The sequence below is a fragment of the Crinia signifera genome, chromosome 5 (genome assembly GCF_055691185.1).
Source record: "Crinia signifera chromosome 5, ASM5569118v1, whole genome shotgun sequence".
Taxonomy (NCBI): domain Eukaryota; kingdom Metazoa; phylum Chordata; class Amphibia; order Anura; family Myobatrachidae; genus Crinia; species Crinia signifera.
The window spans coordinates 303620418-303637294 of NC_139221.1; the positions used below are offsets into that span (position 1 = coordinate 303620418).

Sequence of the window (16877 nt, forward strand, 5' to 3'; positions counted from 1 at the left end):
ACGCTTCGGGCTCGGTGGCTCGCTGCGCTCGCCACACTATTCTATTCTCAACTCCACGCCCTAGTGGATAGTGGGGGTATGAAAAGGTCGGAGGACGCGTACCGCCGCCCCGCGCGGACTCGCTGCGCTCGCCACGCTTCGGGTTCACATTCATCGCGGGGTGGCGTGAACTACTTTTGGGGGGACATTTCACTGGTCAGGGGTTTTTTTTGGGCTTTCTGGCCCATTTACCATTCTTCCCTATGATGATTTGGGTAAATTGACCCATTTAACATTGTTTCCTATGGGAAATCGGGGTCATCGCGGGTAAATTGAGGCATTTAACATTGTTCCCTATGGGGAAATCGCGGCCATCGCGGGTGGACCATTTAAGCATTTTTAGGCGCACACGACGCGACCGACCCGATTTTTCAATGCAGTTCAATGGAAAAATCGGGGGCATCGCGTCGGTCGCGTCGCAGGCCCCTAAAATTACCCCCGATGGCCAAGATTTGTGGCCGTGCTAGGAAACAAGTACCGATTTATACAATTTCACTGAATGTTTTTGTCAGTTCTCCTGAGTTTGTTAGCAAATTGCTTATTGGCATTACCCCCATACAGTACCAGATTTTCAGTCCAACCAACCAACCAACTAACCAACTAGTTGGATGGTTGGTGGAAAGTTGGTCTGATGTGTGGCCAGCATAAGGGAGTATGTATTAAAGCATGAAGAGAGATAAAGTGGAGATGTACAAAGCACTAACCAATCAGCCCCTAACTGTCATGTAGCATCCAAAAGTGTCAGTTAGGAGCTGAATTACGCGTTAAAAAAATCTTTACACTTTATCTCTCTCCAGGCTTAGATAAATAGCCTACAAGTGGCCCTTCATGTACAGAAGGAATGGTTACATCTAGATCTAATTAATGTGAGCACCTGCTTGTGAATATTAATGTACTCTAATGAGCGGCCGATGTATTATGTATTACGTTCCAGCATTAATCACATACACTGTCAGTAAAATACTGGCGATAGAAAATGCTCATTTTCAGCTGCAATTTTAATATGAACCTTTTCCAGTTGGGTCTTTTTCTGTGACTAACTTGCTCATTTAGATATATAAGTTGAGTATCCCTTATCCGAAATGCTCGGGACCACGAGCATTTCTGAAGGGATTTTTAAGTTTTTTTGGATTTTTTTTCTTTAACATACTTATTTGGTCCCACGGCATCCCCGCAGCGTCCTCGGCCGGCCTTCGTTATCATCTTCAGCGGTCCCAGGGGTGCATTGCGCGAGTTTGCAGGCGCGACGTCACCGGCGCTCCTGAGCAATGCACTCCTGGGATCACTAAAGAAGATAACGAAGGCCGCCGTGGACATCGGGGGACTTGGTAACTGTGAGTAAAGGGTCAGGGGGGGAACAAACAAACAAAAGATCTCCGGATACGGGACACTCTACCTGTATATACTGTCAACCTGACTGTTGACCTAGCCATTGTCAACCTTAGCCATGCCGACCTATTTCATGTCTCGACCTCAGCCATGTTGACCTTCTGTGGTCTATTCAATGCATGCCGACCTAATATGTGTTGACGCAATGACCCATGCACTTAAAATCGGTGTGAACGCAGCTCTTCCCCAGAGCCGATGAGTGGGAAATGTGGTTTCTCGCGAGGTGCGTGTCTGCTGCCATCATATCCTTTCCTTGTCACTTACTATCCAAGCCAGGCCTGGAATGGTCTTATTAATGGTCGCACGGTGACCGGCTTACGGCCACACTAAGGTTCTCACATCATAACAGGATTTGTGCACATAAATCCTAACACCGCTGTAAATCACATAAGCTCAGCTATCACAAGTCATTGGCATGTAGCGTGGTAATTGCCTTCTTGAAGTTGCAGACTGGAACGTTGCCCTCCGGCCGTCATGTTTTGTTACAAGGTAGGGTGTAATTATTGCATTTCATTTCTTAATCGATGGTAATGTTTTATTGGCCGCGGCGCAAATAATGTATCATTTCCCTGCTGCGTTTTCTTTTTGAGAACTTTTTATTTTTAAGCTTTGATCTTTGATGTCTGGGTCGTGCGTGTGTCTCAGATCTTTTTTGGGGCATAATAGTCAAAAATGATGGAAATCTTTTTGGAAATCTGTACCAACCCACTTTTTTTGGTGACGTGCTCGGTCTACCACTTTTTTATTGGAGATTTCTTTTTAGATTAATGTTTTTTTTGGTAAATGTACAGTATTGGATGAAATCCAGGCATTTGCATTGTTCGGTGATCAGATAAATCATTTCAGACTCCAAAATGACCTGAAGTAGAACTCTGTGGTTTATCAATTGGTAGAATATAAGAGGGAGATCCGGAACGTAGATACTGAGGGCTGTTTTGTGTCGAGATACGGTCACTAGATCTACACCTTCCCCTTGTTGACCGAATGCTTGTGTCAACTTAATGACCTGTCGACCTAACCCATGTCGACCTTCAGTAATTTTGACCTCCAATTATGTTGACCTAGTGGTGTCGACGAATTCTTGATGACCTAGTTGCTGTCTATACAATGATCCCATTCCGTTGTGTCATATCCATCTCTCTGTTCTTTGTCCTACTTGGCTCTGGGTTTGGTGTCCTACTGGGTTTGGTGTCCTACTGGGTTCCGTGTCCTACTGGGTTCTGTGCCCTTGCCAATGGTTTTGTATGCCCTACCTGTCTCTCTGTCCTGTGCCCTTGCCATCTCTCTGTCCTGTCCTAGTACTCGCATGTTATCAGTGTGGTTCTGGCTAGAAGATATAAGGACTATCACATGTGTATCAGATGAATGATCTGGCAAGAACAGTGTCTATGTAGAATAGTGGTGCCTGACGTAGGAACCGACCGGTTCCCTTTTTAATCTGCCCCTGGGTTTTAACTGTTTACTTTCACTGTACTTGTATTCTATTGTAAGTGCTGTGTTGTTAGAGTGTTAGCGCCAATTGAGATCCTGGCACATGGCAAATAACAGCCGCTGCCAATCTCTAAATTTGATTTGCAGGATTAACACGGAGCTTTGCAGGAGAAACAGTCTTCAGGGCGTTTGATTAAATCGATTGTGTCATTAACCTCTTAGAGTTCTGTAATCTGCAAAGAAAGCATCTCGTGGATCGCAGTGGGCGCTATAAAAGCGTATTCACTATTCTGCAACTTCAAATGGATTCGTTTCAGGGTACAATCTCACAGATAATGGCCTGCCAGTTACAATAAAACATGTTGGGAGGTAGACTGTGTGTCAGTAATGTGATGTGCCAGAAAGGAAACGATTGTTTTGGAAGATGCAGGGCGCTAGAATGAACAATTGAATGGGCCCAACAACCGCAACCAGGTCTTCCCTAACACTAGTTCAAGTTTAGGACATGGGCCCTCCCAGATCGACACAAGGCAGCCCCCTAAGTCATCATTCTAGCAAGAGGTTTAACGTATACTGTATTCCTATTGCTGCGGGAGGACACCGTGGCGGCTTCATCGCCGCCCTTCTCTTACACAGATTCAGACTCCGCTGCACAAAGATGTACAAATGTCACACATCGAGGGGGTCAGTGTTATCGGAGGAAAGTACTTTTGTTGCTCACAATTATTATTTTTTTTTTTTATGTGAGTAATGCTGTGTACACGTGGTGAAATGTTTCTTGCAATTCGATTGGAATTGAATTGAATGGCAAGCCAAACGCATCCGATTTTGACTATATAGTACAGACCTGTAATATATAGCCTTGCCTGCGCCGTCTATTTCACTGTTCGATTTACACTAAATGGGAGCGCACATTGGGATCGAAGGCAGCTGAAAACTGTTCGATTCGATGTCCAACTCGTCCATTCGATTTTGATTTTATTTTGACTAATCTAGTCAAAATCGAACACAAAATCTCACCGTGTGTACACAGCCCAGGAACTGAGAAGCCAAGAGGGACTTTTGGCGCAACTGGAGCCACATTGTATTAGGACATATATGTATGTATATTGGATATAATTCTGACTGTCATGGCCTGATACTTTCAGACGATGCCAGTGGATTACTACAAAGTGCTTATGAGCCATGGAGGGGGAGGTGATATATTTTTATTGGGCGCTAGCCAATAGATGTCGCTCAGTGGCAGCAATTCAATTATTCTGCTGTTCGGGCACGATCAACGCCGATGTCGGCGTTTCTGCTCACCGCCTCCTAAAGTGATGAATAGAAATGTGCAAAAATTGGACTTTTTGCCTTGCATGCACTATTTTAATCAGCTTTAGCTACCTTGAGCTGCTAAACCTGGTGTTTTTGGTCACCCGATCGGCGCAACAATTGAATTGCTGTGACTATATTACTTTGGATGCCCTAAAAAAAGAAAAAATTTAATCACCAACATAGAAAGCAGTCACAGAATACGCATGTCCCAGGCCATGAATCTGCAAGCAAAAATATGCGTTTCTGGGTGGCCACAGAGACGCATGTATGGTGTGTAGGCCGACTCTTCTATATACTAGTAGTGATAGGACAGTTGTCTCTGCTGGATGGACAATTGGATTGGATGTGTAGAAAGGTGAATTAGCATAAGGTGGCAAGCAAGCTGGCACGGTGGATGGATATTCGGCCGCGGATGATTCAGACTCTCAGGGCGGTATTCAATTGTTTTTCATCAGCATTTCCTCTCACTATCCCAGGGGGTGGTGAGCTGAAATGAGCGAATGCCTTATAAACCTGACCATAATGAGCGCAAAAAAATAGATCAATTGAATATCGCCCAACAAACTCCCTTAATTTTAGCTGGGAGATTGGGTGCGATCTAACAATTGAATACCACCCTCAGTGTTTATGTATCAACAACCACTCAACCACTGCTCCTCCTTGTTCTAGGTTTCTGTCTTGTATGTACTATATGGACCTCCATTGCTGCACAGTGCAAAGCCTGTACGCTGTATGCAATGGTGCCTGCAGAAGCATGTATACTGTATAGTTATCAGATCTTCCTGTTCTGAATGTATGGACAACTGTCGGGTGTTGATGTCAACATTGATGTTCCGGTGACCCCTGTGTAACACTGCACATCTATCTGCCTAACGCAGCCTCTTTGTAGCATTATATGAAAGTGATGAATGTTATTTTGCCTTTTAGCTTGCCCAGTTCAGGCAACGCAAGGGACAGACAGACAGCCAGCCTTCAGCGAAGAAGACCAAAAAAAAGAAGTCATCCTCTAGCTCCAAGCAGCAGGATCACCCTGAGGATGCTCCAGAAGCCGCCTTATCACAGAGCGATGGCACCCACTCCCAGGCAGCACCCAGTGGGGCCAGTACCACCGCTGAGTTCACCATCATGAGGACGATGCCCCATGGGGAAGTTATTAAACACGACAAGACGTATACCATAGAGGTAGGTGGTTCTGGCATGTACTGTATACACAAATGTATTTAAAAGGCCACCAATGTTGTCCAAGCACTAGTGGAGCCCTGGTGGCTGCTCATTGCGGCTGCTCTTCTTGTATCTATCCGCCGGCCACTTTACATCCAAGTTACCTTTGGTGGTGCCAGTGCCGATAGGAAAGGTAGATCTGAGACTGTTCTCCCCACAGCAGTCTGGGCTTCCTTTCACTCTGGGGAATCCCTGACATCTTCACTGTCATCACGTTACAGGATTATGTCCAATGGATAAACGAACTAATCTTAGCTCCTGAGTTTCCAAATGAGGGCAATCAGTCCTTTGTTTGAAAGCCTAGTTGCACCTACGACAGCCGACTTGGTAACCTTGTTTAGAAATTGCTTATTCATCATGTAGTTTGTAATATATATAGACACCCAACCCCCCACCCCTTATCACATCTAAAGCTAATGATCTATTATCTAGTTTTTTTGGGAGGATACCCTGGGAGTTTGCACCAGAGCGATTTCACATTCATTTGGTTGTAATTAGCTCACCTTGTTTTTAAAAACAAAAAACACAGGATTTTGTCTTCCTAACAGATTATTTCAAGATTTCCAGGTTTAATCCTCAGATTACTCATTCCGCCACTGTATCAATAAGATATTTTTTTCAACCGATGGTTAGGTGTATTCCCTCTACTAAGCTACTTCATTAGGGAACAACATCTAAACCTACAAATTGCTATTGTCATGATGTCATCGGACGGTGATGTCACTGTACAATTTAATGGTGTAATGCACTGCGCGCTCCCCTGCACATCGCATCGCACAGCACAAAAAGTATGTGGTACAGATACTCTTTGTATTAGATTGCATCTCATTGCATTGCAAAATGTATGCAATGCGATCTAGTCAAAATTGCAAACAATCGGGCAGATGTATTAAGCTTTTAACAAGAGATAATTGCAAGAGTGATAAGGAGAGATAAACGTCCAGCCAATCACCTGCCAACTGCCATGTTACAGCCTGTGTTTGAAAAAAGTCAGTTAGGATGTGATTGGCTGGACGTTTATCTCTCCTTATCACCCTTGCATTTATCTCTTGTTAAGGCTTAATACATCTGCCCCTATAATTGTACCGTGTATGGGCACCTTAAGAGCTACGAGTTACCGATTCGCACACTGTATTGTTGCTTATGTCCCCCGGGCGCTCATTCATATATGGACTGCCTCGCAGCCACCGCACCCTATCAGAGAACCCTTTTAGCAGCCACATCACATTTCATCCGTGTCACAATATGGAAACGGACATTACCGAGATAAAATCCTAATACTCAAGTAAACAAAAAGGCTTGATCGGTTTCCAGTTCATCCCATTAGAGTTATGTAATCACACCGCAAACAGTTCTTTGTTACACAGAAGAAAAGTTATTCAGATAGGCTGTGTTTCTAATTGTAGCCTGAAAGCGAAGTGTCCACCACCGCTGACGATTATAGCTCGGAGGTAAGCCAGGCGTGTTGCATGCAGATCATTCAACAGTGTGTGTGTGTGTGGGCGTCATCTCCTCCTCGCTAATGAACCTGAGATTTGTATTGCTCTCTGATCCGTTCCTATGAATAAATTGCACCTTCCTCAGGATTATAATCATTCTGCTTGGTCATTGGTCACCGTTTCTGAAATCATCGTGAAGTGTTCCATTGCATGCGGTTCTGCTCCTCTTACTAATAGGAGAGAACTTTTATTTTTACCTTATTTGTTTGGTGTCTAAGTGGACCCATCGTACAAAATATTCAATGGTTGGAGCAGATCTACACTGAAATGGTCTCAATAAAAAAACGTACTTACTGACTTGCTATTACTCACCCACTGTGTTCACAGGTTCTAAATAAATCGGCCTGATTCAGCCAGGCCTGCTTAAGTCCATAAATTGCTAATCGGTAGTTTCTGCACAAGCCCTTAAAATACGGTTACATTCAGGAAAATGCGACTGTCGCAAAGGGTGAGGCGTGACAAAGGGGCGACACTGGGTGGGCGCTGCCAAGCTGTTGACGGAGATGTATCCGGGACGATAGAGGGTTGAGACGTGGCGGCAGGGCTGTCCTAACAGTATTGTAAGCCCTGGGCAAAGCAGTGCATTTGGGGCCCACCACACCCATTCACAGGAAAAGATGTAAACAAGTGAAACATCGTAGCATGCCCCTGCTGTGGTCCTATGCTAACTTTCCACTTGTTTCCGTACACGGATTGACTGTCAGCGATCTGATTGGTGGAAATCTCTAGCCATCTTCCAATCAGTATGCTAACAGCCATTCACTGTCTGGCTGCAGGCTGAGAAGCAAAGAGAGAATGGTGTCTGGCTGCTTCGATTGTGTGCAGTTCTCAATCAGAATCACCAGGCAGCTTTCTCTTCTACCTTCCTAGAAGGTCTGGAGGCAGATGCCCACACGCCAATCTGCCTCAGCTCAAAGGACCCCAGGATTGGGTGGCCCTCGGACAGCTGCCCATTGAGCCCATACGTTAAGATGGCCATGCGTGGCGGCTGGGTGACATCACGCAGCGGCTGCAATGGGAAATATGGGGACTCTGTGACTAATAGGCTGCACAGGCAGGGGCTACACTACAGAGGCGAGCAGGGTTCTTTCAGCTTTCGTTTTCTCGCAGAACTATAACTGAATTTGAATCGGGCCCAGTGCTCGATAGCTGGACACACTGGGGACCTCAAACTCCTATACCAAAACCATAATGGGAATTAACATTTTACTGCAAATTGGACTTTTGTTTAATTAAGAATGTAATCAGGGAAAATCTAAAAAAAAGCAGTACATTCAAAAAAGTCCATTTTCTGCTCCTAGTTTATGTAATATTGTATGTGATGGGTCCACTTTAATACTTACAAATAAGGTGTATATGTATCCTTTTAAAGACTTCTACCTGATTCTGTGACCTTATTCTTATTTATGTAAATACAGTGATTTTATATAGATCTGACAGACTCCATAGCGCCTTTATGTTATCAATATGAAATTGTCCTTAAGGAAAAGCTTTTATTATGTATCAAGCTGCTTGCTCAGTGAGCTGTCCAGCCTTCCAGGAATATAGAAATGAGAGAATCTTATGGTCCGTACAGGATGAGTATCCCTTATCCGTATATCCAAAAACTGAAATATTCTGAAAACCGTGGTTTTTCAGAATATTTTTTTTGGGTATTTTCTTTGTCTTTTTCATACTTACCTCGTCCCCCGGCATCCACGGTGGGCTTCAGGATCCTCTTCAGCGGCATCTTCGGTCCTAGGGGTGCATAGTGCGCGGGTGCGCCAGTGACGTCACCGGACTGCGTAAGAGGATCCTGAAGGCCACCGTGGACGCCAGGGAACCAGGTAAATTTAAAAAAAATTCAAAAACCGGAAAAATCCCTTATCCAAAATGCTCGTGGTCCCAAGCATTTCGGATAAGGGATTCTCAACCTGTATCACTGTTAGAGATGAGTCTGATCTAGAAGGTGGTAGCACAGTGGCCTATACAGGGGCGGCGCCACCACTAGGCAGTGTTAGGCATTTGCCTAAGGCGCCGGCCACTGGGGGCGGTAGTTGGGAGCAGGGCAGGAGGGAGAGCTGGAGGTCTGGCTTAGCGGGCAGGACGGAGGGCTCGCTGCGCTGTAGTTCAGTCCCGGTGCATGTTAACTGACATCTTCCTCCACCCGCACCGCGTACAGCCGCTCAGCCGGGCAGCGTCTGATGGTGAGCCAAGTGCTCAGCGCTACCCAGCTGAGCGGCTGTACACTTTGCGGGTGGAGGAAGATGTCAGTCACACTGCGCCGGGACTGAACTGCGAGGCCTCCCTCCTGCCCGCTAAGCCAGACCTCCAGCTCTCCCTCCCTCCCGCCCGATGAGCTAGACCCGGGTGAGTAATTATATATGCACTGGAGGGAACAGCAAGGCGGCAGTATCCCTCCCCCCCAGATCAGTGCGCCGGCCGTATTCCTCCCCACCCCCCCCCCCCACCCATGGAGCGGGTGAGCGCCCCCTCCCGCCTGGGGCGCTCCGGCGCCTTGCCCTGGGCCTATAATACACACAGCCAAATCTAACATAAATGGGAACACAGTGCCTATCATGAGTGCCTTCTGTAAAGCACATGTAGTAGGAGCACACTTTGTATTTAGGGGCCAGACCTGCTCTTAGTGGCAAATTCAGCTCCTCTGTCAATATTGGGGTTCTATGCATGTGCATAGATGCTAATACACATATTCATACTCTGCGCGGTGCTCACATAGTGATGGACAGCCAGGGGGTGTTCCGAGGTGGACACTCAGCATTTCATGAGCGTGCCCACAAAAATAGTGGGCGTGCCCACAGAAACGCTTGACGGGCCCCAGGGAAAGCAGGCACCACATGACATCAGCGCCTGCCCCCCGATTGGTACAACAATGTGCAACCAAAAAGTCCTGGGCTACGTTTTCATTGCAAATAGAGGAAAAGCCATTTGGCGGGTAAACATCAAATGATTTTTCATCTGCGTGTGCAAATAAATGCAGCCTAGCGTGCAGGTCTGAATTACCCCCCTCAGTGGGTTCAAGCGGTGATTGATCCACTTCTGCGTATGGAAGACCATCTAGAAGTCTTCTATGCGTCTTCTACTAAAGTACTTACATTGTTCTTATTTGGTTATAATTATGGAGTATATAAATAAAATAGAATGGTACCTGTTCTAGGTCTCCTTAGCTCTCGGGTGAAGGATGACACCAATGTTGATCAATTATCTCCTAAAATTTATCGGATAAAAAATAACACAAAAGTAACAAAAACACAAAAGCTAACCTCAGCGCCAGCTGATTATACACCTGCACAGACTGATAAATCACCAACCGTTGGCAACCTTTAATAAGACACACGTTAAGTATATGCCGCTATAAGTTCTCTCGGTACTTGTATACCTTCACGGCTCCCATCGCATGCCATATGTAGTGGTATGCGATGCGATTTTTCAGGGTTTTTTATGCATTTGTTGTAAAAATCGCATGCCATGCGATGCAATGGCATGCGATTTTGATCACAACTGCATTTAAATTAGTAGCAAACATGTTAAATGCACCCTAAATGTCTTTTTTCACACTGTACCACCCCCACTATCAACGCCAACCCGAAGCGTGGCGAGCGCAGCGGTACGTGTCCTACGACCTTTTCATACCCCCACTATCCACGTCGGCGTGGAGTTGAGAATAGAAAGTGTGGCGAGCGCAGCGAGCCACCGAGCCCGAAGCGTGGCGAGGGGACGCGGATACCTTCACAGGTATCCGTGTCCCCTCGCGGGATTCACAGCTATCCGTGTCCCCTCGCGGGGCGCGCTGCGCTCGCCACGCTTCGGGCTCGGCGGCTCGCTACGCTCGCCACACTTTCTATTCTAAACTCCACGCCGAGGTGGATGGTGGGGGTATGAAAAGGTCGTAGGATGCGTACCGCCATCGCTCGCTGCGCTCGCCACGCTTCGGGTTGGCATTCATAGTGGGGGTGGTACAGTAACAAATGCCCTTTGGGGTGCATTTAACATGATTTTAACATATGTCAATGATTTCTGTGGAAAATGGCATGGCATCACATTTTTTTTTTCCTATACGATGCCCATTGTGGGAGCCGTGATACTACACAAGTACCGTTCTCTCCTTCGTGCCAAAAATCCTCTGAACGATCAATAAAAAATAACACATTTGGAGAACAAAAAGGCCCATTTCAATGATCAATGACCAGTTCACATTTCTTCTCTCACTATATAATTTGGGAACACTTGTCTTAAGTCATTGTGTGGGTACAGACCCCACTCTTCATATATTTGATTCAATTTCACATGTAGCATATAGTAACTGCACTGTTAATTCTGATCAGAGAGTAACAAGTTCCAGGAATCAGTTAGTGGCACATGTAATGAAGTTTGTAACTGTAGATTCTGGCGCCTGTTCTCCCATTCTGTGCTTGCAGCCAGAATAACAAAGTAATGTACAAGTTTTGATTGGTGCTTTAAGTTTCTCTCTGACTCGTTTCATTATACAGCATAACTTCATCTGTCCAGCTGGGCGAAACCGGCTCGGGATTCCGACTGTCGTAATATTCTCACAGTCTGAATCCCAGATTGAATACGATCCTTAATTACCACCATTACTTTAAAGGTGTCCATACACCGGTCCGATTTGGCCTGTTTTCATCCGGTTCCAATGGATCGGCCAGAAAAAAAAATTGACAAATCTGAGGTATTTGACATCAGGTCGGATGAGATGCCTGTTCCCGTGTGCATCAGATCAGCGCCTGAAGATCTTAGCCTTTCTGTTTCTATGCTTATAAACTTTTTGCTTTTTAAAATAATCACTTTTTTTTTTATACAGCATCTAGACCGGTGATGGCTAACCTTGACACTCCAGCTGCTGTTGAACTACACATCCCAGCATGCCTTGCATCCATTTTAGCATGGCCAAATAGTAAACCTGTAGCAGGGCATGCTGGGATGTGTAGTTCAACAACAGCTGGAGTGTCAAGGTTAGCCATCGCTGATCTAGACTGTTTGTTTTTAAAAGAATCAGTTTAACAAGAGTTCTAAGCGATCATAAGGGAAGAAACGGGAGGATGGGGGCATGCGTCTGTTCACAGTTTTGTGGAGACGAGAACAGCTTTTGTCAGGACATATTCCCCGGAGAGAAGCAGAATTAACAATCATACAAGCAGCAGTCAACATGTTGTCACAAAGTGGAGCAAATCACCGCAAGAATAAACCAGCACATAAATACATATTGTAACAGATTAATAAGGTACTTTATAGAAATGCAGCCGAGCTGGCAATGAGCTGCTTACTAATTGTGCTGGGCCTGATCTGCTTGCTGTATGCATTTTATTTATTTAATCATCATCGCCTATGCGTAAGGCCACGCAGAACTCAGTGTCAGATAGCATAACTGATCATACAAAACTAGTTACAAGCCCATCAAAATGACGGCTTCTGCAATGTACGTTCACCCTGAGCTGTGACCGTTTTAACCCACAAAGTCTTCATCCCACCCCAGTCCCTATCTGCTCCTACCCCCAATCTGTCTTCAATCGCTCCCTCACCCCATATTCAGCAAGTTTGAAACATCTGTTTTCCTGCAAAAATTGCTTTCACTTTCTGTTATGACATCGTTTAGCACACAAAGAAGTAATTTGGTCCGTCCAGTGGCCTCTAGTGGTCAGTGGTACTATTTCATCTTATAGTGGTGAGGAGTAGTTAGCTAGTTATATTTATATTAATATTGAGAGACTAGACAGCAACAAGTGGCACTCACAACTTGACTTGGGAAAGGACGGCAAACAGGCCTTTTATAAGGAGTAAAATCCAAAATGTTGACCATGTGACATTACGCCTGTTTTCCGTCATTTCTGAAGTCTGTGTGCGACTTTGCTGTCTACTACATTCTATCCCCTGGTGCTCATCCCACCATCCACTATTGCTTTATCTGCTGCAATACATAGATAGATGGATAGATATAGATAACAGAACCAGGAGTAGATGTATGAAGCAGTGATGAGGAAGGAGAAGTGATAAAGTGCCTGGTACTTTATCACCGGCCAATCAGCTCCTAACTGTCCCTTTTTAAACCCTGCCTGTAGCTGAACAGTCAGGAGCCGATTGGCCGGTGATAAAGTACCAGGCACTTTATCACTTCTCCTCCCGTTATCACTGCTTCATTCATCTGCTCCACAGTTACATATGAGGTTGATGAAGGAGAATCAAGCAGGGAACAGGGGGTATAGAGGACCCTGCTCACGAGTTAATGATTACTTTTCTTGCAGCCAATAGATTTAAAAAAAAAAAAAAAAACTGGAAAAACTCCTGTCGACTTTGCCATTGTTGACCTAAAGCTTGTGTCAACCTTCAGTCATGCATAATATGGTTCGATCAAATGACCATATACCATCTGTATTTCTTTATCTTTCTCTGAATGATGGATTCCCGGACCTTGTGTTTTGTCACAGGTAGTGGCTGAGCCGTTTCTCCCTACAGCAGACAGTGCATCACACATACAATGGGTACAGTATACCAGGAGAAGTGTCTTGTTGTATCACTAACAGCATAGCTAACATTCCGCACCCACCAAGCATCACACTGTTCGAGATAATGCTGGGACTATTTAGCTACACGGTTTCCTTCTATTAACACGTACTAGACCTCTCTCTGTCTCCTGCGAGTTACCGGAACCTGTTATATCTCTTGCATAATAATACTGGTGGAGAGAAATAAAGGTAGCCCCTACTTCTCTTTCACTGGAAATGTGTCAGTGCACTTGAGGCGCAAATTACCTCCGCAGCAAAAGGTGGTTGCCCAGGCAATAAGCCTGCATCGGTGCTGCCTGATCATGTAATGTGGGCTTCGTCCCAGCTGTGTCAGAGAGCAGCGGCAATGAGACTTTGCAGACTTGACAAGTGCTGTGTTCATTAACCAAGCTGGATTTATTCAGGAGGAAGAATTTGGGGTCCAGGAGACCTTCTCCGATCGTGGAAACCAGAGCCCGCAGTCGCGGCTGGAGGTGATGGAGGATGCACTGGCTGGAAAGCAGCAAGAGATAGAAGAACTGAACAGGGAACTGGAAGAGATGAGAGCAGCCTACGGCACAGAAGGATTGCAACAGGTACAGAGATATTCACTTCGTTATAACACTTGTGTTGTGTGTCTCCCATTGCAGTTGTCATGTGCATGTGTTTCCATGCTTTTAGAGAGGACATCTACACTGAGAACGGGGATCTGCACATAGGTGGATCTGCCTGGCTAGTGATCCTGCAGAATGCATGGAATAAAGTTTTTTAATTCAAGTGCACCTGTGTCTGGCGCCTCTGCAGTGCCGCCTAGCATAGATGAGAACCCTGTGTGTGTTTCACCGCTCGTTCCCTGACCTATGTCTCCCTGTGAACATGATAAATAAATATATATATTGCCCCATAGTGAAAATACACTTTAAAACAGATATACAGTATACAGACACGTAGCTGATTTGCTGAGGTTTGCCTCCCGCTACTGATGGGACGTGGTGCATCATGGGACAGTCGTTGCTTTGGTGTGTTGTTGATGTTTACCAAAAAGAACAGCGGCCACTAGAAATGGGCTTTTCTCAGGATGTGGATTAATCGGCACGGTTATGGTCAACCGGGTAGCAGTTGATTTACCGATGGACACAATTCCGACGGTCAAAATACCAACATTCATTATACCGCTAAGTTCAAAATAACAACATTTGAAATGCCGATGGGTCAAAATGCTGATGTGAGTTTTAAAGGAATTTTTGCCCCATCCCAGTGGACCTGGAGGCAAAATTCAATAGTTTGCAGAGAGCAGCGTGGCATCGTGCCCAAAGCATGGCGAGCAGACGCTGTACGCTTAGACCATGTCCTTGTTGACCTATGATGACCTGGACACCCCCAAAAAACATGTTGTGTCAACATTTTGACCTATCTGCATTTTAAATTTTGCCATTTTGACCATGTCGGTATTATGACCGTCGGTATTGTTTCTATTGGAAATTCGGTACTTGTTTCCTATCTGGGCGCCCAGGTTTTCTACGTACGGCACCGTACTGAAATCGGATCGCATCGCATCGTACACATACACGATATTGAACGATGCGATGCGATGCGATCCGATTTCCCATAGGAAACAATGTGAAATGGCTCAATTTAGCCAAATTATAATAGGAACAATAGTAAATGGGCCAAAAACACCCCTGAACATTGAAATGTCCCCCCAAAAGTAGTTGACGCCACCCCGCCATCAACGTGAACCCGAAGCGTGGCGAGCGCAGCGGTACGCGTCCTCCGACCTTTTCATGCCCTACTATCCACTAGGGCGTGGAGTGAGAATAGAATAGTGTGGCGAGCGCAGCGAGCCACCGAGCCCGAAGCGTGGCGAGCGCAGCGAGCCCCGCGAGGGGACGCGGATACCTTCACAGTTATACGCGTCCCCTCGCGGGCTTCCCAGGTGTCCATGGCGACGCGGACACCTGGGAAGCCCGCGAAGGGACGCGTTTGCCTGTGAAGGTATCCGCGTCCCCTCGCGGGGCTCGCTGCGCTCGCCACGCTTCGGGCTCGGTGGCTCGCTGCGCTCGCCACACTATTCTATTCTCACTCCACGCCCTAGTGGATAGTAGGGCATGAAAAGGTCGGAGGACGCGTACCGCCGCCCCTCGCGGGCTCGCTGCGCTCGCCACGCTTCGGGTTCACGTTGATGGCGGGGTGGCGTCAACTACTTTTGGGGGGACATTCCACTGCTCTGTGGGTTTTTTGGGGGTTTCTGGCCCATTTACCATTCTTCCCTATGCTGATTTGGGTAAATTGATCCATTTAACATTGTTTCCTATGGGAAATCGAATCGGATCGCATCGCATCGCATCGTTCAATATCGTGTATGTGTACGATGCGATGCGATCAGATTTCACTACGGAGAATAGCATGGTGCGCAATTAACTTAGTGGGCGCCCAGATAGGAAACAAGTACCGGAAATTCCATACTGAACCCGGTCGACAGGTACAAAAGGTTGACAGATGAAAAGTTGAAGGTGCTTAAGGTGGACCGGTACAACAGGATCACAAGGTCACCATGACCAATGCTCAACGCACAAATGGTCCAACACCTTTTTGGTGCCAAATATTGTATATTTCATGTGATGTGACCACCATCCTTACAAACGTCCGTTCCGTTTGCCACATTCCCAATAAATGTCTACCTGGCTAGTATATCAAGCAAATGTTGACAAATCGTATGGAAGATCAAAAAAGTGTTGACCTTTTGAATGCATGTCGACTTTTGACTAGCGAGCAATACATTGCCGATCTATCACCCGGATTCCCTTTTCCCCTGCTGCATCGCAAGCAAAGTGAGTGGAAACGTTGGAGGTCAGGGGCAGGTACTCAGGTATCAGATGGAAACTGGTTTCTTTATAAATGTTCTCTCTCTTCCCACGGCTGTGGGGCCGAGAAGCCAATCCTTCATCTCTGACTCCCTTATTGTACCATTACAGAAGGCTTGGATTAGCCTCCATGGTACTGTTTATTCCTTTGGGATAGATAAAATAATATTAAAACAACTTAGATCTCCATGGACAGTACTTGACAAGTAAATAATCAGCCTGGTTTTTATGTCTTGCTTTCATGTAGGGAAGTTTTATTATTAGTTCTGAGTATTGTTCATTCGTATCCGCATGTGATTATGTCCAGCGATATAGATACAGGTCGAGTATCCCGTATCCGAATATCCGTTATCCGAATTATTCCGAAATACGGACATTCCAGAAAGTGTAAAAAAAAATTTTTTTTGCTAAAAACTCACTGGGGACATTTGTAACAGCATCACTGGGGACATGATATGTAACTGGCACTATATATGTGCAAGACAATGATTGCTTGGCATTCAAATTCAGTGCCTGAGATAGTACACACATTTTGTTTCACGTTTTGAAACCTTGTTTTTTGAACAATTAAAATATGTTTGTGTGTATTTTATGTGGTAATAAAATATATTTGTGTGTAT

The 16877-nt window shown here is 45.6% G+C and overlaps 1 protein-coding gene across 1 annotated transcript in view; it reads left to right on the forward strand.

Annotated features, from left to right (window-relative positions):
* Nucleotides 1-16877, forward strand: part of AKAP9 (A-kinase anchoring protein 9) — a 229317-nt gene that overhangs the window by 18709 nt on the left and 193731 nt on the right. Inside the window, exons 2-5 of the mRNA XM_083145245.1 lie at nt 5104-5358; nt 6804-6848; nt 13337-13390; nt 13819-13989. Coding sequence (XP_083001371.1) covers nt 5104-5358; nt 6804-6848; nt 13337-13390; nt 13819-13989 — 525 coding nt within the window. The remainder of the gene's footprint in view (nt 1-5103; nt 5359-6803; nt 6849-13336; nt 13391-13818; nt 13990-16877) is intronic.